Source organism: Glycine max, chromosome 19, assembly GCF_000004515.6.
Source record: "Glycine max cultivar Williams 82 chromosome 19, Glycine_max_v4.0, whole genome shotgun sequence".
Taxonomy (NCBI): Eukaryota; Viridiplantae; Streptophyta; class Magnoliopsida; order Fabales; family Fabaceae; genus Glycine; species Glycine max.
In genome coordinates this window covers 48,028,056-48,054,806 of record NC_038255.2, presented here as the reverse complement: position 1 = coordinate 48,054,806, position 26,751 = coordinate 48,028,056, and the positions used below count along the sequence as shown (strand labels likewise).

The 26,751-nt window shown below is 31.4% G+C and overlaps 3 protein-coding genes and 1 pseudogene across 5 annotated transcripts; 1 reads left to right on the top strand and 3 right to left on the bottom strand.

Moving 5' to 3' along the window:
* On the bottom strand, positions 1 to 4,981 carry LOC100787923 (mannan endo-1,4-beta-mannosidase 4). The gene is made up of 6 exons (XM_003554539.5): positions 4,843 to 4,981; positions 3,647 to 4,017; positions 2,903 to 3,097; positions 1,234 to 1,356; positions 633 to 838; positions 1 to 527 (listed from the first exon to the last, which is right to left on the bottom strand). Exons 2-6 carry the CDS (start codon positions 4,004 to 4,006, stop codon positions 179 to 181), a joined length of 1,233 nt encoding a protein of 410 aa, XP_003554587.1. The 5' UTR covers positions 4,007 to 4,017; positions 4,843 to 4,981; the 3' UTR covers positions 1 to 178.
* A 9,528-nt stretch (positions 4,982 to 14,509) lies between these two features.
* On the top strand, positions 14,510 to 15,855 carry LOC100787396 (putative expansin-A17). Its single transcript, XM_003554538.5, has 3 exons — positions 14,510 to 14,693; positions 14,857 to 15,178; positions 15,298 to 15,855. Exons 1-3 carry the CDS (start codon positions 14,561 to 14,563, stop codon positions 15,605 to 15,607), a joined length of 765 nt encoding a protein of 254 aa, XP_003554586.1. The 5' UTR covers positions 14,510 to 14,560; the 3' UTR covers positions 15,608 to 15,855.
* A 230-nt stretch (positions 15,856 to 16,085) lies between these two features.
* LOC100785262 (germin-like protein subfamily 2 member 2) lies at positions 16,086 to 18,253 on the bottom strand (annotated as a pseudogene).
* A 1,436-nt stretch (positions 18,254 to 19,689) lies between these two features.
* LOC100786856 (protein phosphatase 2C 32) lies at positions 19,690 to 26,564 on the bottom strand. 3 transcript variants are annotated; one of them, XM_041012707.1, is made up of 5 exons: positions 26,205 to 26,561; positions 23,654 to 26,106; positions 23,126 to 23,239; positions 20,480 to 20,744; positions 19,690 to 19,918 (listed from the first exon to the last, which is right to left on the bottom strand). In XM_041012707.1, exons 2-5 carry the CDS (start codon positions 25,820 to 25,822, stop codon positions 19,803 to 19,805), a joined length of 2,664 nt encoding a protein of 887 aa, XP_040868641.1. In that variant the 5' UTR covers positions 25,823 to 26,106; positions 26,205 to 26,561; the 3' UTR covers positions 19,690 to 19,802. The 3 variants fall into 3 exon arrangements, 2 of the variants coding, with proteins under 2 accessions (XP_040868641.1, XP_003554585.1); XM_003554537.5 differs by having other exon boundaries at positions 23,654 to 26,561; XR_001386589.3 differs by lacking the exon at positions 19,690 to 19,918 and having other exon boundaries at positions 20,612 to 20,744; positions 23,056 to 23,239; positions 23,654 to 26,564.
* Positions 26,565 to 26,751: the final 187 nt, after the last annotated feature.

The window sequence follows — 26,751 nt, the reverse complement described above, 5'->3', positions numbered from 1 at the left end:
TTTAGAAATTGTCTTCTTGATATATCATTGGACCCATATATAATTATTGCATACACCACGCGGTATTTTCCTATGAATAGTGCTTGTAATGGGAGGAATATATAAGTAACCAAACAAACTATAAGTTTGTTACATATATATTTACATGAGCTAGGTAGGCGACATTAATGCTTGTTCACTAAGCAATACTTGACATTTTGTGGGATTGCTGATCTATAATTCTGGTAGTTGAAGGACTCTCCTCGAAAACAACTTCATAACCATCACGAAAACCATCCATTCCTTGAGCCATGAGTTGCCAAAAAAGCCCACCCGCACAGGGTCCCCCACTACTAGCACTACTGTATATGGCATTATACATTTTGCTCAAGTAATTGTCCCTTTCAACCACGCTATATGACTTCAAAGACTTGCCAAACTCACCAACAACAATAGGCTTCGCCAGAACATTTTTGGCATCTTGAATGTGTGTTTGTAGCCATTTGTCAACAAATGCAACCTGAGCAGCTTCGTTTGAGCCTGGCAACCTGTACCCTTATGCATGCCATATAATAACTTAATTTAATTTGCCTTAGAATATACTTTACTTAATATTTTTAATTAAATGAAAATAATTGTATATAAACGTGTACCATTGTTCAGGGTAGAGATGCATGGTAGCAAAATCAACTTGGTGAACTAGGTTGTTAGAAATGAAATCAGTGCCAATAAGTTGGTACCCTGGATTGATTTGTTTTTTCTCTGGCATTGTTTCACCATAGAACCCTTCGAGTCCTATTTCCAGCAAATGATTGCTATCGATGGATTTGACGTAGGCAGCCATCTCAATCACCCATTGCTGCAAAAAGAAAAAATACATATATTAATAATAATATTATGATTTGTATATAATTATCTATATATATTTGGAAAATTAACAACCAAGTTTAATTAATTAATTTTTTATATATATTCCTCACAAAAAATTAATCAATGTCCACATCTCAGCGATAATATTGTATTTGGCTCTTCTAAAATTGGGTGGCTTATTTCATTTGGGAATCTTACATTCAAGGAAAGGAATAATATATATCGATCACAAGGGTAATTGTATATGCAATGCTGTCAATTTCTCAAGAAAGAAAGCCAAAAACAATCACATATATATGTATGTGTGTGTGTGAGGCCAGTTATGTATATAATGTTTTTGGTAATATATAAACTAATAGTAGCTGCTAGTATGAGAGAAAGGACCTGAATAACTTTTCCGGAGTTGTCGTGTTGGGAACGGGGTTCATTCATAAGTTCCCACGCAAATATGGCAGGATCGTCCTTATATGCCACCCCAGTTATTGTGTTTTTTCTTGTCAGCACAGCCTGCACATATATATTTATGAGCCGGAGAAAATTAATTACCAACCTTTTAATTTATGAAATTTGGTCAAAGAAATAATGTCGATGTTTTTTTTAGAGTAATATCGATGTTGTAGTAATGAAAATAATTATGATAGGGACTTGCCTTAATTAATGAACCTCTTTTTTTTTTTTTTGGTAATGTATGAAAACAACCTCTTGTTAATTATACTATACTATTATTCAGGTGAATCTTGTTTTATACAAAAAATTTGGTTCAAAAGTTTACGAAGAGCGGTTAACCATGCACATTATAAGTTCTTTATTATCATATGTATGTATGCACTATCCTAGAAATTCATTGGTTAATTTTGAATTCGTGAATTTTCGTAACACATGACAAGTTTTATGATGTAAAATTAATTAATAAACTAATATTTTTTTTATAAAAAATATTAAAATACAATATTTTAACTGTGGAATTAATTTACTTATTTGATTTTATATGCAAATTAAAATCAAAATTTCATTATAACTAAGAAAATATTATTTAAAAATAAAATATTTATTTTTAAATAAAGTAGCATTTAAATTAAGGCAAAAGATATTTAAAAGTAAGAGAATATATATATATATATATATATATATATATATATATATATATATTAACTGATTTTGATAGAAAGTGTAATAAAAATATATTTCATCCGTTTCAGAATGTGTCATATTTTTAAAAAAAAATCTATCCCAAAATAAGTGTTATATTAATTTTTAAATTTAATAATATATTAATTATTTTTTTCCACTAATATTTCTAATAAGTTTCACTTTGATTTTTTAATGTGTTATTAATATTATTTTCTTTTATTTATTTAATAAATTTAATTTTATAAAATTATTATTTTTTATCTATTTATTAACTTTTCTTAATGTAAAATTAAATAACATAAGAGAATACTTATTTTAGAACGAAAGAATAATATTTTAAGTTAAGGTCAAAGTATCTTTACTTGAATATATAAATCGCATAACACATATAGCATATTATTAATATCTATTTAACTTTTATGGCACAATAATATTTGATCGATCCAATTTGGACGCAATAATTTGAGCGTGTATGTAGAATAGAAATTATCGACTAATAAATCAAGTAATTTTTTTTTTGTAAAATAACACTTTTTATCAAAAATAAATATTATTAATATAAGAGTTGAACCACTTAATATATATATATATATATATATATATATATATGATTTAAATAATATTTATTAATATATAAATAAATAATAACTATTTACTTATATTATATTTTAAATAATATATCATACATTAAAATAAAGTGAGGTGATAAAATATCAAATAATTTTTTCAATATGTAGACTTTTGTGGAGTTAATTCATGAGAACATAAAATTTAATGATATGATTAATAATTTTTTTTAGTTAAAAAAATGGTAATAAAGTGTCATCTTGCAATGGCATACACTACACGCAAACATAGGTACCCCACAAGAAGTCATTGTTTTGCTTATGCTCGTGCATGTTTGGTTGCAGCATTGGCTTACCTTAATATGGTTTTTGTAGTGTTGCTTAGCAATAGGATGTGAAAAGAAATCATCTTCGCTGTTCACGTACTGTCCATGTTCCTTTACCCATTGCACATACTGATTTTTCCCACCAAAATCTTTCCAGTTGTTCACCAAGCTCAGTATCAAACGCACCCCATATTTTCCCGCTTCTGATACTACAAAGTCCAATCCCTACGCATGCATGCAGTTCATCACCAATTAATAAAAAAACCACGTAGCATGTAAAGTATAATTAATAAATAGCAAATATATACACAAGTTAAGTTCTTGTCATGCTCTTATAGATGCTCTATTACGATAAATTATTACATGATTAATGTTTTTTATATGTCGATGATTATGACTGATTTTCACGTGATTTTTCAATTTAGAATAAAAGGAATGATAAAATTCAATTCTGTATCTCATGTGTAGAGATTAAATAACATCATGATAATTAATGTTAAATTATGTAATAATTTTCTAGAAAAAAAGTAGCCATTGAGATTATTTTTTTTAGATCACCATATAATATTATGACATTGTGGTGGAGTATCACTAGTTGATGACTTATCTCTAATTGTATTTTTTTATTTACAAAATTTAAATATAAGACTTTGTTTTAAAAAATTGAGTCTAATATCACTCATATGAATAGGTTGATGATAACTCTTGAGAATATATTAACTTTGACATGATTGTATTAAAAAGAATATTATTAATTGAAGATGCAATACGTACCCTGAATACTTTCTCGTCGTAGGAACCGGGAGAAACCTGAAGTGCTCTGTAACCTCCATCACTGAAAGCCCAAGTTCTAGCAACAGTTAAGCCATGGTTGGAAGCTTGTTGCAAAACGGCAGTGACCTTGGGCCTTGTGGATGGGTCAGATGCCATGTACATTAACCAGTACGCGTTGAATCCGTTGAAGTAGAAACGCTTGTTATTCAGAACGAAGTTGGTGCTACTTCGTTGAACGAAGCCACCATGCTGAAGCAATATGCGAGCTGAGTCCCCACACTTCACATGTTGAACAACAACCAAGGCCACCATTAAAGTAATCACGATGACCATGTTTTTGAGACGTCCATTCCAACCCATATCGCTTCGTGCTGAGAACAACATCATAAAATATATCACTACCAACGATCGATACCTTCTATATATACTATTTTGCATAAGTAACTATGCATGGCAGTTTCAATATATTTATGGTAATGATGTTTTAATCAACTAATCCTAAGAGTAATATTATTACGCAATATTTTTTATTTTACATTTTTTTTCAATATTTTTCTGTCTCTGCTGTCTATCTTTAAATTAAGGTGACAAAGCCAAATCAATTGATAAACATAAGGTTAAATATTTAGAGAGGAATAAGAATCTTTTTCGTGTGACTAAATTCAAGATAAATTATTAGTCTTATAACAAACCAAAGAATAAAACTTATAAAATATATCTCGAATTTTTACCTGAAGTTAAAAACCCTAGCTAATAGCGAATTAAAAATAAATAAATTTTGGTTTGAAATTAAACTTGAACCTTTTTAACCTTATCTAATTATGGTCATTTGGGCTAAACAAGAAAAAAAAACATTTAAAAAAAGGGGAACTTTCATCAGACTTATTCTTATTTTAGAAACCCAAATAAAATTTTCCCGTTTTATTTACCGGGACCACTATATATATAGCTCGCGACATACAAGAATCATGATACACCAGACCACTTGTGTTGTCACCTGTGCCTATCTTATCTTATTTATATAAAAAAAATCTTAATTTTCTATCTCTCATGTATAATTTGTTATAAAGATGTGATGTGTAAATAATAACAAATTAATTAAAATAGTGACAGTGAAATTCACTAAAAACAGTGACCGCCGATTCTACGTATGATCGATAAAATTAAAAAGTAACTAATTAACGAGAGCGTCGTACCAAACAGAATGATATAATAAACAAAAAAAAGAGAGACACAGAGAGCGACTAGGTTGGACGGCAGAGAAGAGAATATGCTTTATTGGAAAGGGGAAGGGGAAGAGTTTGTGGGAAATAGCTGATTCTTTGAGGCTTTATATAGTCATAAAGATGCAGCAGTACAACAGCGATACTTAAGAATTGAGATATGCATCGTAACAGTTTTAAAATTTGTCATTATTTAAAAGCTTTAAGTTTGAGTTAACACTTTAAAATTTTATATTTTGTGTCGTGGCTTCTATCCAAATTCTTGTATTCGGTTCATGCTTCAAAGAGTGTATTGAGATAATACACTACTAAAGGTTGTGTTTGAAAAAACTAATTAATTAAAATATTAACTGATAGGTGAAAAATAGTTGAAAGCTAAAAAATTATTTTATTAAATTATAAGTGTTTTAGTAAAATTATATGTTAAAGTAATTGAAAATATAAAGTGACATGAAGATAATTATGTAATGTTTTTATATAAATTTTAATTTAGTTTTTTTGATAAAAATATAGTGTAGTATTTATAATTTTAGTAGTAAATTAATTTTAAATACTTGTATCTTTTTATTTATAAAATATCCAAAAAATAAAAAATTACATAGTTTTTTTATATATCACTATCAATATCATATATAATAAAAAAGAAAAAAATGAGAAAACTATATCATATGTAAAACAAAGGTTAAAAATAAAAAATACCTTAAATAGAAAATAAAATCTAATAAATATTCAAAGATAAAAAGGTAATAAATATAAAAGGTTATAAGATAGTATTTAAAAAAATATTACTTTAAGTAATATCTTAGAAGTTATTAAAAAAATTCATCTACCAAATAGTAAAATACTTTTTTCAACTAATAAAAAAATTAAAAACTAATTAAAATGTCTTGTCAAATACATTCTATATTTTATTATTTTCTATTTAAATGTTTTTATTCCTATAATTAACTTCAATATTAATTTCGGTCCTCTTACTTCAAAACGTTAATTTTTAATCCTTATATTTCTTTTGTTAAATTAATTAGTTAATTCCTAAATTATTTTTAAATTTTTAAATAGGTCCTTAAACCAATTTTTTTAAATTAGGTATCAGGTCCAAACTAAAAAAAAGTCTCTAGAATTAGTTTGTGGTGGCCTGAAATTGTCAGAAAAATGATCATTTATGATGATTTTAAAAATCCTAAAATCTCAATTAAAAAAATTACATAATCAAGTACCCAATTAAAAATAATGAATTTAAAGTTTTACTTAAAAATTCTCAAATAATTGAGACACCAACTAATAATGTAACCTTTATTTTTACAAGTTTCTTATTCTGTTTTGGTGTTGGTGGCTATAGTGCCATGCATTATGTCTACGTTTTCATTCATGCAATTGGTTCAAATGGCTGTACTCGATCGGTAGGACACACATTTCGGTATATTTCATAATAAAACTTTTAAAATTATAGAGTTAAAATCTAATCTGTCGAAGTATAAAGATCAGAATCAAAATAAATTATAATGTAACCTAAACTATGATGCATGATAAATTCTAGGCTTTATCGGTTTATCCTAATTGGCCACTTCATAAAATAGTTAAGAGTTGAATTTATACATGGCAGAGCTAGCTTTCCAATAGTTTTAATCAGCAAACAGTATTATTAGAGAGAATACAAGAGTATCCTAACCTTGTGTATATATATGTGTGTGTGGTTGGTGACTCAGCATGAAGTGTTTCATCAACTTAACGTATTTTCATATAATAAATGACATTTTTCACGGCTAGATGGGGTGTCTACGTACGTTCTTGAGAGGAAAAAGAAATAAATATGATAATTGATGTAATATAAAAATAGAATATGATAAAAAGAAATTAGAATTATTTGCATATCTATCCAGAATAATCATACATCATTTAATAGTTATCCTTATATCCATTACAAAAGAATCTCTTTAATTTCTCTGTCTTTGTCAAATTATTTGATATTTTGTATGGGAAAAATAAGAACAAATGTGAGAGATAAACACTTTTTGTAAACCCTAATTAATTGCGTCTGAGTCAGTATGGAAACAACGGTTTCGACGGATAAGAGGGGAAGTTCGGCCCACCACCTTAATTGAAATGCCATTTTCTTTGGGAAAGAAAAGAAAACAGAGAGAAGAGAATAATACAACATAGCAATAGCATGCAGGTTGTAACCAGCTGGTTATTTTGGGTCCCATCTTCATAGGCTTGTAAGGAATGGACGAAACTAATTAGAAGACATCCTCCACAGAAGGACACGTTCGAGAGAATGGAGATAAGCCTGGTGAGTGGTGATGTAATGAATGGAGATAATGCTAATGAGTGCATATTGATTAAAAAATATGTTGTAAAACTATTTAACGATTATTTCTTAAATAAAATTTATTTTTTATATGTTCAATTAATATATTGAAACCACTTTAAAATAATAATTTTAATTTGTGTATTTTGTATGTAAACAAATTTATACCTTAGAACCATTAAAAATTATGTTAAATATGATTTTTAAAATGATTATTATATAATTTAACAGAACTTTAATATATGACAATTTTTATTAGATAACAATGTAAACCCTCTTAATACATTTAATTTAAATGTTAAAATAATTATTAAAAAAATAATAATCTTATTATATATGACATTTTTTATAAACGCATATGAATACGTGATTAAATAACAATATAAACAACTTTTACATCGTTAATAGATTTAATGTTTAGATGATAAAAAAAATACAATGTTGATCGATGAGTGTAGACACTAAGCTTCTCATATAACTAAAATTAATCCAATATTAAGTCGATGCAATAATTTAATTGTGAAAATTGAAATTTTTTCCCTCATTTCATTCATAGATTTGTTGATTATATATGAATATTTTGTTAATAAATATATTTAACATATGATTAACAGTCTTTAAACACACAAAAAATCATATGAATTTTAAAATTATTAATTATTAATCATATTAGCAGTAAACACGGAACACTTCAATTTTTTTAAAATAATTAAAATTCTAGAGCTAAAAAGATTTTCAAATTTGTAAGTTTTTAAACAAAAACGGATGTGTGTTATTATTAAAATTTTCAGAGTACCAATTTGAGTGTTTTTTCTTATATTTTTTTTATTTACTGATTGATAGGTACATTTAATATTTATTGCCCCTCTCAGGCTCTTCCCCCACCCCCACCAAGAAAAAAAAAGCGAAGCAAGAAAAAACTACATGACGTGATAATTTTTTATTTAAATGTGCACAATATCAGCTTTTTATGCAAATTAAGAAGGATATTTGTGGAAAACTATTTATTTAAATACTGTTCGACATGTCTTTTCCTCAAACATTGATTGGTCTATTTAACAACATCGACCATTAGTTCATTATTATTATCCTTTTCACCCAAAATTAAAAAAAAAAAAAAAAAAAACACAAAGCCGTTGTTATCCTTAAGAGATAATGTGGAGAAGTCATTTCCAAAAGCAGTTTCAATAATCATCTATCAACAAACCAGAAACGGTCCCAGCATACTGAAAAACTTATTAATTATCTATATTTTCTTACCACATATAGGAGAAATGTTACTTGGTTTAAATAAGTTTCTATATAAACATACATATATTCACAATATATATATATATATATATATATATATATATATATAATATTGACCATTTAATTAATCTTTGTTTTGATGATCTTTGTATAACATTTAAATTTTATATAATTATATTTTTGTTATTAACTTTTACCTTGTGGCCTGTGAAGTGTACGGACGAGCAGTGGTCACGAGTTAGGTTGACTAGGGTTGCTTGGTGTAGGCCTGTTCTATTTGGGCGTTTGTACTTCTCAACACTTATGTAGAAGCTAATCCAGAAATATTGTAGCAGGAAATTAAAGAATCAAAGTACACTTTATACTTAGATGCATGCTTGATATATAACGTCTAAATTTAAAGAAATAATTATTTGTTTAAAAATGTCTCTTAATTAACAAAAAAAATTGCAGTAGTAATTATTTCTTCAAAATAATTAATGCTTTAAATTACAGTTTCTATAAGTTTTTTTTTTTCTTTCAAGATAAGTAATTATTACATACATGGAATCAGCTTATTGACAATGATTTTTGTTCAGATAATGGTCTACGTACACTAACATAGTTGCTCACCTTCTACTCATTAATTAGGAAATAGGTATGCCTTAACAGATGGGGTGTGAATGTGCTGGCCCCTGCTGGAGCACCAGGGTTGGTTTCATTTGAATTGAACTGTGTTCATCATTAGATTAGATTAGATTAATTAGTCTTTACTGTCTTTTTCTTATATGCATTTCTGCTTTAACATCGTACGTATATGCAATAATTCAAAAAGGAAATGAGAAATGGCAAGGAATAGGAGTTAACATCCCAACTATGTTGGCACCTCAATTCCTACACCACTAATGACTCATCTCAGAATAAATTGATAGAAGCAACGATACAAAACACTTGGGAGCTAGGGTCAAACCATACCCAAGAACTCAACTATGTGAATCTATAGAAGGAAAGTCCTTATCTGTACCTAAAGAACTTCTCAAAAATAAAAGGAGGAAAAGAATTCCATTAAGTATAACCTAGATTCTGAGCAACAAAAGAACCAAGTATTGTCTTCACGATAAATGTGACAAATCCTAAAGTTGAGATCGTTAGAAGTTGACCAATTTTCTGCTGATGACTTAAGCTTTGCTAAAGCCGTTAACGTTGTTGAAACTTGAAAGGGTTGAAATTAATTAAATCAGTCACAAGGAGGTTTGCCTAACCAATTTTTGAATCTTTAGTCCTCTTGTCTTCAATGGTAACATGCACGACCTTGTCTCGTGATGTTTATTATCCGTCTCTCCTCCCTTCAATTTTTGGAAACAATTATTTTGTATTGTTAATTATATATAATTATATAGTGCACTTTTCCAGTTTTCCCCTTTTTAAATAACTTAAAATGCCAAATGCAGCATGAATGATTCACGTGACTTTAAATTTTAGAGATTTGGATTTTCTCCTAGACTTAATTAAATAATAAGTGAGGTCCCCAATTAGATAAATAACAAAAGAAATAGTGTTCAATATAATTACTGTTGACAAAAAAGAAAATATAATTACTGCACCTCACAACAAAGTGGATTTGAATACAAGAAATCTTGTTTCTAATTCTCTTTGACAGAATTGTCACGCGATAAACGAGTGTCTACATCCAACTTTTGCTTTATTAATCAAACTCCTAGAACATATGCTCATGATTATATATGTTAAGAAAACATGTGACATGAATATATAGAATGAAACATGATCCCCAATATAATTAGTGTTCAATATAATTACTGTTCAAACTTCTTTGGCATTTAACGCCTTTTCTTTCTATTAGGTAAATTGAATGAAACATGATCCCCAATGCTTTAATTAATTGCTTGCATCCGAGTTGTCTCCTTTGTGTTCTTGGAATCTTTTATATAAAAGAAAATTCTAAAAAAATTATTTATTTCTTTAATTTTAGTTATTGTTTTTTCTCAATCAATTTAAATCCAAATCTTTTTGTGTGGTTCCTATTAATTGTCTTTTGTGAATTGAGAATTAGTCTTCAATTCCTAGGATTATACTTTATTCTTACCATTTTATTATTTATTATATATAATCATGCAGTATACTTGTTGATGTCTAATCAATAGTTTAATATAACTCATTTACTCTATATATAATTTCATGATTCTTATATTTTTAGTCTTTATAGTTTGAAAATAATTTTTTTAGTCCTTATAGTTTACATTTTAATTCTCTTTTAGTTCCTGTAGTTTACAAATATTCTTTTTAATCTTTATAGTTTGTATTTTAATTCTTTTTTAGTTCCTATAGTTTGAAAGTGATATTTTTAATTCTTATAATTTGTATTTTAATTACCTTTTGGTACTTACTATAAAAAAATATATAAATAATTAACTACAAATTAATTATAAATTATCAATTATTTTTTTATTATAAATTATCTTACGATTGTAAATCATGAAGATTTTGATGATATCAAGAAGAATTTGCTTGAGAAAGGGGGAGAATGTAAATCATGCAAGCTTTGATGGTGTCGAGAAGAAATCACATGTTTGTCATCATTAAAAAGGGGGAGAATGTGAATGTATGTATACATGATTTTGATGATGTCAAAGAAGAATCTAACAAGGCTGCTTCAATGTCAAAGAAGAATCTAATAAGGCTGCTTCAAATGATAAGCATTTGCTTCAAGAATAATTCAAGATTGTTTCAACAAACAAAGCCTTGTTTCAAGATTCACTAAAGACCAAGTCTTGCCTTAAAACAAAGTGTTTTCAAGACATGCAAGGCTCTGGTAATCGATTACCAGGAAGTGTAATCGATTACCAGAAGACAGGGTTGAGAAATAACTGTTGAAAAAGGTTCTGAATTTGAATTTTCAACATGTAATCGATTATCATATGTTTGTAATCGATTACCAGCAACGAAACTTTGGAAATTCAAATTCAAAAGTCACAAACCTTCAAATTATAACTGTGTAATCGATTACACAAACATTATAATCGATTACCAGTGGAAAGTTTTCATAAAATCTGCCAACAGTCATATCTTTTCATTAGATTTGTGAATGGCCATCAAAGGCCTATAAATAGGTGACTTGGGCACGAATTTGAAGAGAGAATTTTGCTGGTCCAAAATGTCTTATCCTCTCAAAAGACAATGAGAGAGATTTCAAAAGAACTTCATTGTCAAATGCTCTCTCAAAAGAAATCCTTGACTAAACACTTGCAAAATCTATAAGGATTCCTACATGATCTTTATTGTAATATTCTTCTCTTTGAAGAGAGAATTCTTTTTTCATTCTTCTTCTTATTCAATGAGATTGGTTAAGAGACTATGAGTCTCTTATTGTAAAGGATTCCTGAACACAAGGGATGAGTTGTCCCTGTGTGGTTCAGACTTTGTAATGGATTTTACAAAGATAGTGGAAATCTCAAGTGGGTTGCTTGAGTACTGGATGTAGGCACGGGAAGTGGCCGAACCAGTATAAAATTGTGTTTGCATTCTCTCTTCCCTTATCTCATTTATGTTATTGCAATCAATTTTGCCTTGCATGTTTATAGAACATTATTAAATTGATTGTTGGTGCTTCTTCTGCATTTTAAGCCTATCCCTCTTAAGAATTATTGAGGCCACAAGGTCCAACAACGATAAATTAGTTATGAATTATTTATTAATATTTTTATAGTTAATTGTAATTGATAATATTACTCATATTTTGATGGTAAAGACTAAAAGAAAATTAAAATATAAAATATAGGGATTAAAAAGACCGCTTTCAAACCATATGGACTAAAAGAGAATTAAAATATAAATAATAAAGACTAAAAAAATCACTTTTAAAACTATAGGGACTAAAAAATAATTAAAATATAAATTATATGGACTAAAAAAATTACTTTCAAACTATAGGGACCAAAAAGGTAAGAATCGTAAAATTATAAGGATCAAATGAGTAATTTAACTTTTAATATATTAACTCATAAAATAAAACTTTACAATATTCATAAATTGACCAAGTGCATTAATATAAATCACATGCAATTCCAAAATTGATACATTGATAATTTAAATAATATTTTAATTAATGTTTATCTACATATTTTATTTATTTAAATCAAGACTAAGAGAAGTTTTGGCTTAAAAGAGGAAAGAAAAATAAAATGATTAATAATGTTTATTTTTATATTTCTTTTAACGTCAGAAATTCCAACTTAACAGCTTGCATGACCATCCTTGTTGGTCTAGGATATATTTTAACATCAAATTAATTAAGACCACTTCCAATTTGCAAAGTTGAACGTGGTGGAGATGGATAATGGGAAATTGGAAATAAAGCCTAATACTATGCACCACCGACAATCATTTTTGGTATTTGTCATCTAGATGTGGTAAATAAATTGCATTTGCAATTTCAAAAAAACTCGTTGCTCTCAATAGCAAAAATATATAACTTGATCACTGTGAACTATCAAAACACACACACATAATTAAACACCCTAACAGCTTTTTTATATCATATAAATTTAAAAACCTTAGCAGTACAAACACTTTATTAATTAACATTTATCCACTCCTTATTTCTCTCTTCTTTATCACACTCATTATTTATATTACTTATCATACTTAAACTTTTTGGATGAGGGTTTATGCAATTCTCATTCAACATGCAATATGAGGAAAAATGTGGCTTTTTGTGTGAAGCAGTAGTTGGTTCAACATGGCACAAGATACCATCAGCCACGTGACATGTGGGCGGTGGCATAATACATGCATCTAGCCATGAACATATTTATAGCTGACTTATTATAATGTGTGTGAATCAAAGCTGCTTGCAAGAATAAAAGACCCCATCTCTTGTGATAAACAAATAAGGTCATTGCAGATAGTTAGGCATTGCATGTTACTACAACTATGAAAGTAATTAAATATCCATGCAAGATAACCATAATGTCTTTCATTCTCTTGCGTGTACGAATTGACTTTTCATATATTATATATATAAGTACGGAGCTGAAGTACCTTCTATATGTTCGATTGATAGCCTATCATTCAAATGGCCTAAAATTTATACGATTTATCATTATAATATGAATGCATGTTGTGTACTGCAAAAGCAGGCTGTGGAAATTGCATGTGGTACCACTAACGTACTACAGATATATATCCTAAAGGACCTAAACGATCAAATCAAATGTGTAAACATGGATTTCCTTAATTAGCCGAAGAAGTGGGGTTCAAAAGAATCAAAACCTTGATAAAATAAGAGTTTTGAAATTTAAATTAAAGAAAAAAAGATGTTTTTAAAACTCAAATTTTAAAATTTCTTTCCATTTCTTCTCTTCCACTCATGCCATTAATGATGATGAGTTTGATGCAATATTCTTTCGCTGCACAATGACCTATCAATTCGATGGGCGTCGAAGTAACATGAATATTTTAGAAAATAAATCATTCAATGAAAGAGATAAAAAAAAAGATGAAAAAATATAACAAGTAATCACTATAAATTATTATAAATAAAATAAAATAAAAATATAACAAGCAGAATAAAGTGAATGTAAAAAATAGAATGTGAAATTATTAAAGTAGAAGATCCATTAAGTTTCAACATGATGGATTATATATTCAGTAAAAAAACATAATGAATGATATTAAGATATTTTTTTCTAAATTAACATTTTTTATAAAATAAATAAACAATGTGTAATAAATTTTCAATTATTTAAAAAAATTAAAATTACAATACATTTTAAATTAAAATTAATAAACCTTACTTACTAAATTCCAAAACTAGTTTATTTTAAGATGTCTTTTCATTTATATCATTTGGTGTTATACATAGCGTTGTAAAGGCCTAAAAATGACTTAAATTGACAATAGTGTTGGGTATTGTTAATTAATGCATGCAATGGTGTTCAATATTGAATTTATGATAACAGGAGACAAATTTGTTGGTCAACACTTTGTTTCCCACAATTTGAATTTCAAGCAGCTAGCTAGCTTATTTCTATGGGCTAAAAGCCTCTAACTGCAGCTATAAATGGTCATAGGAATCTGCCATCTTGGGCAACAAATTAAGCAATTCTTCATTATTCAAAGAGAGACAGAGAAAAAATGGGAAAGTTCATTTTGAGTGGTCTTATATTGTTTGTGGTGTTTTTCACTACAGAACTTGGAGTATCATCAGCTGTTTGGCAGCGAGCTCATGCAACTTTCTATGGTGGGAGTGATGCCTCAGGAACAATGGGTAATTAAAAACGCAACTTCTTATTGTCTCAATTTTTTCCCTTCATCATTTCTCTAGTTCAATTAAAATGTAAACTCCCCAGAAATTAATTTTACAAATGAAGAGCACAATCAAATTAAATGATCACGAGTAGCTCAATTAATTGTTTTTGACTTGCATGTAGGAGGTGCATGTGGCTATGGAAATCTCTACACAGATGGTTATGGTATAAAAACAGCTGCCCTGAGCACTGTTTTGTTCAATGATGGAAAATCATGTGGTGGTTGCTATAGGATAGTTTGTGACGCAAGGCAAGTGCCCCAATGGTGCCTCAGGGGCACTTCCATTGTTGTTACTGCCACAAATTTCTGCCCACCAAACCTCGCACTCCCTAATGACAATGGTGGCTGGTGTAATCCTCCTAGACCACACTTTGACATGTCTCAACCTGCCTTTCAGACAATAGCCAAGTACAAAGCTGGCATTGTACCAATTTTGTACAGGAAGTAAGTATCTTTATGTTATGTCAATTGCCATATGTCTTAAACCTTTTTTTTTGTTTCTCGTAAAGGATACATGTGGTTTAAAAAAAATTAGGCTAACTAGTAACATTTATATTATGCAGAGTTGGGTGCAAAAGAAGTGGAGGCATCAGATTTACCATCAATGGGAGAGACTATTTCGAATTGGTGCTTATAAGCAACATAGGTGGAGCTGGAGAGATTTCCCGAGTTTGGGTTAAAGGGTCCAGAATGAATGATTGGGAATCCATGACGAGGAATTGGGGTGCTAACTGGCAAAGCTTGAGATATCTGAATGGTCAGAGTTTGTCTTTCAGAATTCAACTCCGCAATGGGAAGACTCGCACGGCAAATAATGTAGCACCGTCCAATTGGAGATTCGGCCAATCTTTCACCAGCAATGTCCAGTTCTGAGAACCGAAGAAGAATTAATGCATCTATCAATCTTAATTTGACTATTCTTGTATTCCATACGTCCTTTAATACTACTACAGTATATTCCTTGTGGTTCTGGCTCAGCAATTAATAATTTGTCATGAAGTCCACCACCTTTGGTATACTAGTATTTTATAACATAAGCCAATCAGATTGAAATATTCGTAGCTTACATTACTACTACTTTTCATTTATATATTAAATACATCTCTCAGAATTTTCCGATACCTTTTCATATACCTTCAACATGTGTAATACAGTTAACTAAAAAAAAACGTTAGAGTAATATATCTAACATCAGAATTGCTTCACAAGGGACATAAACTATTTACCGTCACAAATCTAGTTATTTTGCAGAACTACATAACCAACCAGAGATGCACCACATATACTACAATCTATCCTTTTTGTTGTTAACATAGACCACTATAAAGTCAGATACATGATGCCAGTACGTAATGGATTAATTAAATATGAAAAAGAAGAAGAATCGATGGTATGTCATTGAAATAAAAGGGGTTGGACTTCTAGTTCTAGCTATCCTTCACATATACTAGTATTTTGTTGCCAAATGTGTCTCTAATATCGTATTCTAAATCCGCATTACATGGTGGCGTTCTCGTTTCCTGAAACAGTCTGGCTGAATTCATATGTTGACTGTTGCAGTTTACTTCCTTCCTCCTGCATTATTGCATCAATTATCCACATATCATTGCGCCATTCTACACCTCATCCACTTTTTATTAGTAGAATCGTTTCAAAACTTTTCGTCCCAAACACAATAAAGAAAATGTTAAAAAAAATATGAAATTGAGTTTAAAAAGAGCAAATTACACTGACATGTGTTTAAAAGTTATTAGAATTGCAGCATTACTTTTACCTCCCCCTCATCCTTGACAGTGTTAATTTTTAACGAAATGAAAAAAAAAAAAAAAACCCTCCACACACAAAAGAGTTAGGAAAGAAAAAAAAACACAAAAGATGAAGAACTGAGAGGACGCTGCTCTTCAACCAGCGATTGTGGTCGCCGGATGCCAATAGGATTTGGTTTAGCGGGGTGATGCATCTCAGCGGTGAGATTATGGGGTGTACGTGTGGTGAGAGGTTTGGCCATGGAGGGTGGATGGGTTCTGTGAAAGGGAAAAATAGAGGGAGGGAGAGGTTAATCCCTTAATTTAGAGTAATAAGGTAGGAAAAATAGAGTGCTTAGGTGCAAAAAATTGAATGCAGAATAAGAAAGTGTATTTTTGTTCTTTCCTTTGTATCAACGGGTAAACCGCAATGTCAAAATACAAAAGTGATTCCAGAATTATTGTAGGAAAAAAAAAAGCATGTTTGAGAATACTAAATGTTGGCGCGTTTGACTGCATATATATGCATTGTTGTTTGAGCTAGGAAAGACTGTTCTTGATCTTGTCAACGTCTTGAGTATCAATCTGGAAGGCATGTGTGAGCACATCATCAGGCACACTTGGGGTAGAATTAAACAAAACCGCAACTATAGAGAATGTGCCAGGGAGTTGGCTATCAAACGCAGAAATAACAGCAGCAGGCTTATCCCCATTGTTCTTCTGAAAGTGCACCAAAGCTTTCGGGAACACAAACACTTCACCTTCTTTTACGGTTTTGGAGATGAGTTTGTTGGCTGTGGTGATGAAACCCACGTCAAGTTCTCCTTCCAACACGAACAGAATCTCGGTGGCACGAGGATGTGTGTGAGGTGGGTTTGAAGTCTATCCTTGATAAAGACAGGCCCAATGTGTTAAGCCCGGGAATCTTTTCAACATTGGCTGCAGTGACTACTGACCCCGTTGCGTTGTTGATAACTCCGGGATTCGCTAGCCCAGCAAAGAAGAAATCTGCTTCTGTCACATTTGCCTCCTCCTTGCATGCAAATCCATTCATCTTCACACCTGCATAACCATAACATTACGTACACATCATTTTTCCTAAACACGATAATAACTTGCATATGGTTATTTATTACTAGCTATATATAAAAGAGAAAACTCTACGAGTGGAATTCAATTCACAACACAATTGAGTCTGTATAAGAGGATCTTATTCAATCCAACAGAATACATTGGGGAGGAATGAGATAAGTATTAAATTAAGGATTAGTCTCATAGTCAATCCAAAAAATTTAAACTTGTGAAAATACCTGGGAGACTTACACTAGTTACCGGATTGAACAAAAAAATATATAAAAGAGAAATGCTAGTAATGTGTTTCACTTCTTATTTAGCAAATGTCAGTTCTGATTTTTTAAAAATTTTAATAAATTTTAACTAATAATAAATCATATGATTGTATAAATGTGTTAAAAAGTGTATTGGTAACACATAAATAAGAATGTAAAAAGAAAGATGTCAAAATTTGGAAATAGATAGTACTGGAGGAGGGAAAAGCGACACAAAGGTCTTGAAGTGCGTCGGGATCAGAAGCGTAGGCAATGGAGACGACAAATTGTATGAATAGGCTAAGAAACGGGAGGAGATAGAGGATCCAATTTGGAGGAATGTTGGGTTGGCTGGTGACAAATTGTTGTATATTTATATAAATGCAATCTTGTACACAGAAGGTATGTGATGTTACGGGCAGGAAAATACTCAAAGTGGCTGCTGACAAATGTTGAGGTTACGGGCAGATCAGTAGATGGTTAAGCATTAGCAAATGAAATCAAAGTCCTTCAACTTATACTCAAAGCAATTGTTTAGTAGGAAAGGAAAATACTCATCTGCTAGAAAAAGAAATGTACTTATTATAGTTTGGTGTCTAATAAAAAAATGTGAATCAGCCCAACAGCTACATAATCGTTGAGATTTATATTCGAGTTCACCTTATTCAAACATAAAAAAAAAAAAAAAAAACTGATACTGTATATAATACTACCTCCATTTTTAATATAAGACACAATTAATTAATTTCTCATAATTGAAAAATTGGTTAAGTTAATCGAAAGCGTTAAATTTGTCTCAAATTAATATTCATTTAACTATTCCATGAATAAAACTAACAAATTTTAATAGGTTATGTTTCTCTCACTCTCGTATTATTCTAGGACTAACTTTAATTAAGGATAAAATAATTAATACAAGAAAATATTTAGATTAGATCTTATAAAAAGAATCAAACCATATTTTTAATTAGAAACTTATAATAAGGACAGCAGGTATCTTATTCCGTTTACTTAATTTTTATCCGTTTTTATACATGCATCTCAATTTACTTTCAAATAAATAAAAATAACTTTTTATTGTCCTAATTTTATTATGTTCACAAAACATTTCTGTTTTTGTTAAGCGTGTTTGTTTTATGATACTTAGAATCATTCTCAAGAAAATGAATCAATGCTAAATGACACGAAAAATTTAGCACAACAATTTAAAGAGTTCTGATCAAGTATTAAACAATCAAATCGTAGATTTACGAAAAACAGAAAATTCATATATTAGGAGTTGTTTTGGAAGAAAAAAATCTTGGATATTAATTTCAAACAAAATAAAAAATGCAATCAAGCCTTTTAAAAGTAAATTATTAGAATTACCACCAACAAAGCTTGTAAGGTTTTTTCTTTTCTTGGTATGGTAAAGTAAAAAGAAAGAAACTGGACTATGAATTTTGGGTGGTACCAAATCTCAACAACCATCGAGAAAGTATTGGACCCCACGAGAGTTGTTGCTGTCAACGTTTACGTCTCCAATTCACCATTAAGCATGGAAACTAGAGAGTCTACTATACATCATGAATCATCATCCCTAAACAACCAGAGTCAACTTCAAAACTATCCTTATCTTACGGTTGACTAATTAATTTTAAATAAAACGACAAACAGTCCAAGTTATAAAAGTAATTGTCTGAGGAAATGACAATATTTTCCATTTTACAAATATTCAAGACAGTGAATTATTAGACTTGAACTTTGAATTGTTTTGGTAAAAAATAATATCACATTTGAATTGAATTTTTTTTATAAAAAAAATATCAAATGAAAAAAGACTCCTTTGATAAAAGGATATTAAAGGAAAAAAGCTTCCATTTCAAAATATTTCAGAGCCTAATTTTGATTTCTAAAATAATTTTACTTCTAGCCCAAAATTGTTACATTATCAAGGCAACATGCAAATTTGAAGGCACCTAACCAAAAATGAAAGAGTCATTTAAAATAAATAAATTATCCCGATGATCTCCAAATCCTTCCCTCCAACGAAACCACCATAACAGAAACATCATCATGATATTTACGCCTATCTCCATGAGGAATATCCAGCAATTCATGAAAATCCATTCCTGCAAAAATTAAATAAAGACAACTTATATCGATGTGGATTGAACTATGATAACTAATACTAATAATGGCAACACGCAGAGTGGAGTTAGAAACACCAAACATCTATCCCACATGAAAGAGCAAGTGAGTAAAAATTCAAATGTATTACTCAATTAAGAATGATGTTTGGGGTTGGAGAGCTTGCTTAGAAGCTTTGAATGAGAGCCAAGTTGCTTGGAAATTTGGAGGGAATCATTTGGTTCATGACATGTAACAGCATCTTAGCTTTTGAAAAAGTTAAATCAAAAGAGCTTCTATAAAAGTTAAGTGCATAAGTTGATTTTGACTAATGGGAGAAACTCATTTTACATTCTTATGTCCTTCTCCTATAAATGTTTATGGAGAAGTTTATCCAAACAGAATCTATTTTCAGAGCTAGTCACCAAAACTAGCCCACTTAAATTCCAACCTTGCATTTCCTTTATTGTTTTTCACTTTTCACAAAATGGCAAGTATTTTCCATCTAACTTGATCATCAAATGCCACAATAATATTGGAGGGACTTGGAAGGTGAAACTGACCGTTCTTTTTAGCCGCACGGAAGAGAAGCTCTGCGATAAGGTATTGTGCAGGATCACCTTCAGGAACATTTTCCATGAACCATGTGACATGGGCAACTACCTCTTCATTGCTGAAAAATTGGTAAAGCCCATCGGAGGAGAGCACCAGGAACCGGTCACTTGAGGAAAGTCGGTGATGAAGGACAGAAGAAGCACAACTTAGGTAAGGAGCATTCCCCACATAATCAACTCGAAACATCTTCAGTAGCGGTTCATTAAAAGACGGCTATATCATACAATTGAAGTTAGAAAAGGGTTGAAATACTACAATCCGGAGGAAATAGAAGGTATATTTGATTATTGTCATCATCAAAAGTTAGTAAAACAGCACAGTATAAAGAAATATGTTCCTCAAAACTACCTATGGTCATGTACATTTACCAAGGGTCCAAGGCTTTATATTATGCCATTAGATTGAAGGAGGAAAGATAGCAGTGTGAAATTATCATCCAATTTAATGTATGAAGCTCAAATAGTGATGAAACTAATTACGAAATTCAGGTTATACACTTCTAAAAACAAACATTGGTTGGAGTATCCCCTAAACAAAAAATGCAGCAGCAAGCCACAGATATACTACTTCCATGAATTAGCTTTTATTCTTCTGCATCAGTCATGATTCAGTCATCGTTAGACTTCTGATATCTTTTTGGAAATTTAAGTACCGCTGACTGAGGCGGAGTCGCAGAGATGGACAAAGTTTGCCCAGGAAGCACGAACACATAAAAAATTGTCTGTGTCAGAACATTTAAATTCTAATAGGATGCCTTAATTTTTTCTGTGCTGATCTCCCTGCCTGAGCTTCATAGCTCAGGAAATTAATATAGACACATAAAAAGAGAATTTAAATAACTGGAAACTAATATAGCCAATTATTATTAGTTCCAACCAAAATAACTTATAACTGTTTCAATTTGTAATTGACTCGAAATCTTAATGTATTTTTCAGTTTTCACTATTTAATTCTAAATAATAGTATTGGGGACTTGGAATCAAAATCTACTAAGTATGAATACTTGCAAGCAAAGCATTTATTCAAGTTAACCTTGATGTAAATCAAATTACAAGTCAAATTGACAAAGATACTTGACAGACTTGCAAAGTTAAAGAAAATAACATGTAATAAAAAATATCTTGAAGCATAATCATGATTCAAATAAAATAAAATAAAAATGCTTATGAAGCATGTTAATTTGGAAGTGTAAAAGAACTAAATGCATAAAATTAGGGAAAAGACGATGAAGCAATGATTAAATGTGTCAAAATCTAAAGGAAAACAAATAAATTGAAAGGAATTTAAATAAACAATTGTATAATGTGCAATGAAATTTAAAGAACTTGAATTTAAAAGAGTTTGAGAAAGGAGAAGAAAGAGAAGTGCAAGTTAAAGTAATATGCTTGAAATATAAATGTGCAGGACACTTAAATCAAAAAGCAATGTAAAGTTTCTGGAAATGTAATTTGAAACTGAGAGAGAAAGTAAGACGAGAAGAGAAACAAAGTAAAAGAATGACTGGTGATTTAAATTGCAAAAATATAAATTGAAAGCAACGTAAATGGACAAAGATTTTATTGAAAGAAGGGGTGGGAATCATACACTCGACTCATTAAGCAAGTAGTCATTGATGTGTGAAGCGTGATAGGTGTTTGTTTGGTGTAAATGTTTCAACAATGATGAATATCTATGAATTTTTTCATACATAAACTAGCAAAAATGCAGTTGTATACTCTTCTCTAAATGTGAATAATCAAAAACTCTTTGATCACAAACTTCATAATATCTAAATCGATTAAACTTTGTATGCCTAATCATGCTATAAAAAAGGACAAAGTCTTGCCACAATTTGGAAGAAAAATTAATAGCTTTATAGAATAGTGGCGTGATCACACAAATAAAGGTTAAATATTCAAAATCAGTCATTCACAACATGCATAAAGTAAATGAGTGTATAACAATGTATAATTATAACTAACTTCAACATGCTACCTCCTTTATATGCTTTAGGGACCAAACTGTCCCTGACCACCACTAAGAAACTATACTAAGTTTAAAATATGTTAAATGTTAAGTGAAGTTCCAACAATATGTTTTTCATTTAACATTCTTTATCTCACCTTTAAAGTAGATTAGACCCGAGAAGTCAAAATATAACTAATTTACCATTGACTGCATCACTGTTTATCCACCCACTCCATTTTTGGTTAACATTTTTATAATTAAATGAGATGAAATCAGAGAGTATGATGGGATTGGTAATGAACAGGAACCCTCTTAATGAATTAATTGTAGATACTCATTCTTGCCATAGAAATGTTTATGAATTTTCTTTTCAAGGCATTCATTCCTTCAAGGATACACACACATATATGCACATAAAGGGAGACAGGATGAATTTGAAAATATTTATATTTTTAGCCTCAAAATCTGAAATGGTAATGAACAAACTGTCACATTCACAGATTATAATATTTTATATACCTTTTTCTTTAAATTTTCCATGTTATGAAAAAAAGTATGAACACAAGTAGAATCCCACCTATAAACTATGGACAAAAGGACTGGAGCAAACTAAAATTCAGATAGCCAAAGTCAGAAGATCAACTGACCCTCTTCAGGAATCCAGCACCAAATGCTCTGGTCACTTTTAATTGTCCTTTCACTCGATCATTGAATATGGCCTGATTATCATCAGGGTGTTCTGCTCTTATTCTAAAAACTTCCTGCGAGCAAAATTGAAAAATACTGCATAAAACTGTTTTAACAAATGCAATCAAGTTTGCTTTCACTAAAGATAAATATTTCAATATGTTTGTATATGGTGTTACCAAATTCCTTTTTTTTTCCCCCAAATTTCTAATCTCTTCATTTTTTTTTCTTGAATTTCAAAAGAAACATATCTAATCTAAATAATAAGAAAAACTGAAATTTAAGCATTCTCAGGTATGTAAATATGAAAAAACAGTTAAAAACGTATGCAGAGACAAGATAAATCAACATATACATGCAATCACCAAGAAGCAGAACACAATTCAACAATTCATGTAAGCCTAGCTGATCAAATTTTAGAACTAGAACATTTGGCTATAATGTATTAACTTATAGTTCATCAATCCACAAAAAAGGAGGAAACACACCTCTTCAATGCTTGTGCTGTGATCTGTGGAAAGCTGAACAGCCCTCATTTTCAGTCTGCACATGGATATCTCTCTGTTTTTGTTTATCTTGTTAACATGCTTATTTATATTGTGCACTGGGGACTCCTCCGAAATTCTATCCAACTCCATGCCCACTAACAACTCTCTAGATCGATTCTTATGCCTCATGTCATCTTTGATAAGACACGGATTAGGATGACGATCATTTGGCCGTTCTTGAGCCAAAATTACACGACTATCTCCAAGGTTCATAACATAAACATCTTGATCCTTCATCAGCATCACTAAAACACATGATCCCATCAAGGCAAGCTCTGGATTTTTGTCCATATTATTCTCCACCATTTTCAGGTATTCCTCCTCTGTTCTTTCAAGAGCCCTAGCCATTGCTCTTAAAACTGCATTATGATTTACTCCAGACTTGCATATTCTAATGGGTCCTGAGGATTCAACTAATTTCTGGTCAACACAAGTTTCCTCCCTATGCCAATCATAACTCCAAGGAAAAAGTTTCTTACGCAAGGACTTCTGCTTCCTGTACATTTTTCTGATTTTTGTACCAATGAATGACTTTCTTGAATTCTGCCTTTGTCCTGAAACGGAAAAAGGAGCTATTGGCTCCTGGTAGGTCGAATTAAACCCAGCACCTCCATTTTCCCCCGAAGTAGTGGGACCTTCATCTGGATGTCTAGATCTATCCTCTTTACCATCAGGTGAGCAGAATCTCATCTGCCTCTCTTGTGCTATTTCCGCAGGAACCACAGAATCCTTGCCTTGTTCTGACACCTGTTCATTCCAAGATTCCATCTGAAGTAGCTCATAAAGTCGCACACTTCTTCTGCCTTGACCACTCAATTGTCCAATTGGAACAGATGCAGGAACAGTATGTACAATACTGGGACTTCCACAATTTTTCTGTTCAATATTTACCTTAACTTCAGCATTTACCTCCACTATCTCACTATTAGATGATTGATCCTTGACCATTATGGGACAAGAATTTTCTAAACAGCAAGAACTTTCTTCATTTGAAATGCTATGAGCATCTGACATTTCCTCCCTACCACATTCTAGAGCAACTACATCATTTCCATTTTCAAGGACTTCAGGTTTAAGTGGATCAACGGGATTATCCTCATAATCCCAGAGCAATCCTTCTAATTCCTTGTCTATGAACTTATAAAGATGACTCATCAGAAAATCAGGTGCATCTGGTCCACTAAAACCATCATATATCCCAATAAACAGCCACCCTTGTTCTTCAGAAAGCACAACATGAACCCTATCTTCACCAGCCTTACCATGTGCCCACTGCAAATTTTGTATATGTTTATACTCCAATTCGGACGATCCAACTTCAGCACAGTTTCTAGAAACTTCCGGTCGAAACTTTGCCTCTTTGGAATTCCAAGCTAGTTGAGACACCGGATGAAGGAATAATCGCTGCACCCAACTGCCACCCATGGAGTGCCTCGAAAAAGTCCGAGAAAAAGTGTTTCTCATAGGACCACTTACACTTCTCATGAGGCGCTGGAGGTGTGGCCTTCGACGACCACGGGCAAGTGGTGCTGAAAAGTTGGACTTATCAGTGGCATCAAGAGGACCCGACATAACGCCCTTCTCAATCGGCCCAGACATGAAACCGCCGCCCTTATCCAACGGACCGGAAGCAAATCTCTCCAGAGGTCCCGACATGAAACCGTTCAAAGGTCCAGAACCCCGGGGAACAGGCTGCAAAGGGATTGCAGCGAACGACGAGGTTCCCTCAAACGATGCAGCAGGCTCCAGAACATCGCTAGCTAGTAATGCGTTCTGGTTACCAGTCCTGGCAGTGGAAACATTGGCACTAACCGAAGCCCCTGATATTGTTTTGAACGTGGTTTCCGCAACATTCTTACCAGGCCTCTCTTCAATGCTCTCATGCCTAAACGAACCACTCAATGTCTCAGAATCAAGGGTACTAGAATCAACAGTAAACCTCTCAGAGTTTGATGGGGTAATGGCAGGAGATTCAAAAATAGATGGCCTCACATAACAAAAGGAATGGCCTAACCCTTCATCTAATGGCTCTAGAAACTCCAAATCAACCCCACTTTTGCCATTAAATGGCACCAGACAGCCAACAACACGAGAAGTGCCGTTGCCCATTATTATTTATTATTATTGCAACAAATGCAAACACCCCTGACACAGAGATGCCAACACCACAAGGTTTCTGAACCTAAGCACCATTACCAGATACAAATACAAACCAGTCGAAAACCTAATATACCCCTAATTATTAACAACCCCATGATTACACATGTCACCACCATGCACCATCATCATCGTCGTCGTCATCAAATTCCAAGGCTGAAAGCGATGCGACCCATTTGCTGTTTCGGGATAAAGTAGCATAAAAAGAGGCAAAAACACTGTCTTGCAAAGTGGGTCTGAATCAAAAATAAATAAAAATAGTAAAATCCTTCAAACAGCGCCAAGGGGGTAAAGTAGCAAACGCAGTTTTGGCAGGGAAATGTTGCGATCTAACCTCGTGGGCACTGCTTGAGAAACAGATCTAAGAGCGCCACCAAACACAGTGCAGTGAAACACACATCAGAGGGGGATACAGAGACAGAGAGAGAGAGAGAGAGAGACCCATTTTAGAAAGGAGAGTTTTTTTTCTTCTTCTGCGCGGAATCTGACAGATGAACATGGATAAAAGCGTGCCCGAATTGAATCATGGACGAACGGGCACGCCCTCGTGAGGGGAATTGGGAGGAGGTGTGAAATGGAGTGTGTGTTTGACTAATGGGGGAGCTGAGGGAGAAGACAAGCGACGAAGGATGAGAGAGAGTCTGGGTTTTTTGTTTGCTATCGAATTTTAGATGCAAATTTTTAATTGCTGTTTTTAGTGTTTCAGTTTCGTTTCGTTAACCTAAACATTAAATTAAGTGTTAATAGGTCGTATGAAATACTACTGAAATCATTAATTTATGGATTAGTTTAATAGGCAAGTACTTACCCTGTAAAATATTTATTATATAGGGGGATTCGTGATTAGATCATACTATTGTTAAAAGAACAAATATGTAGTT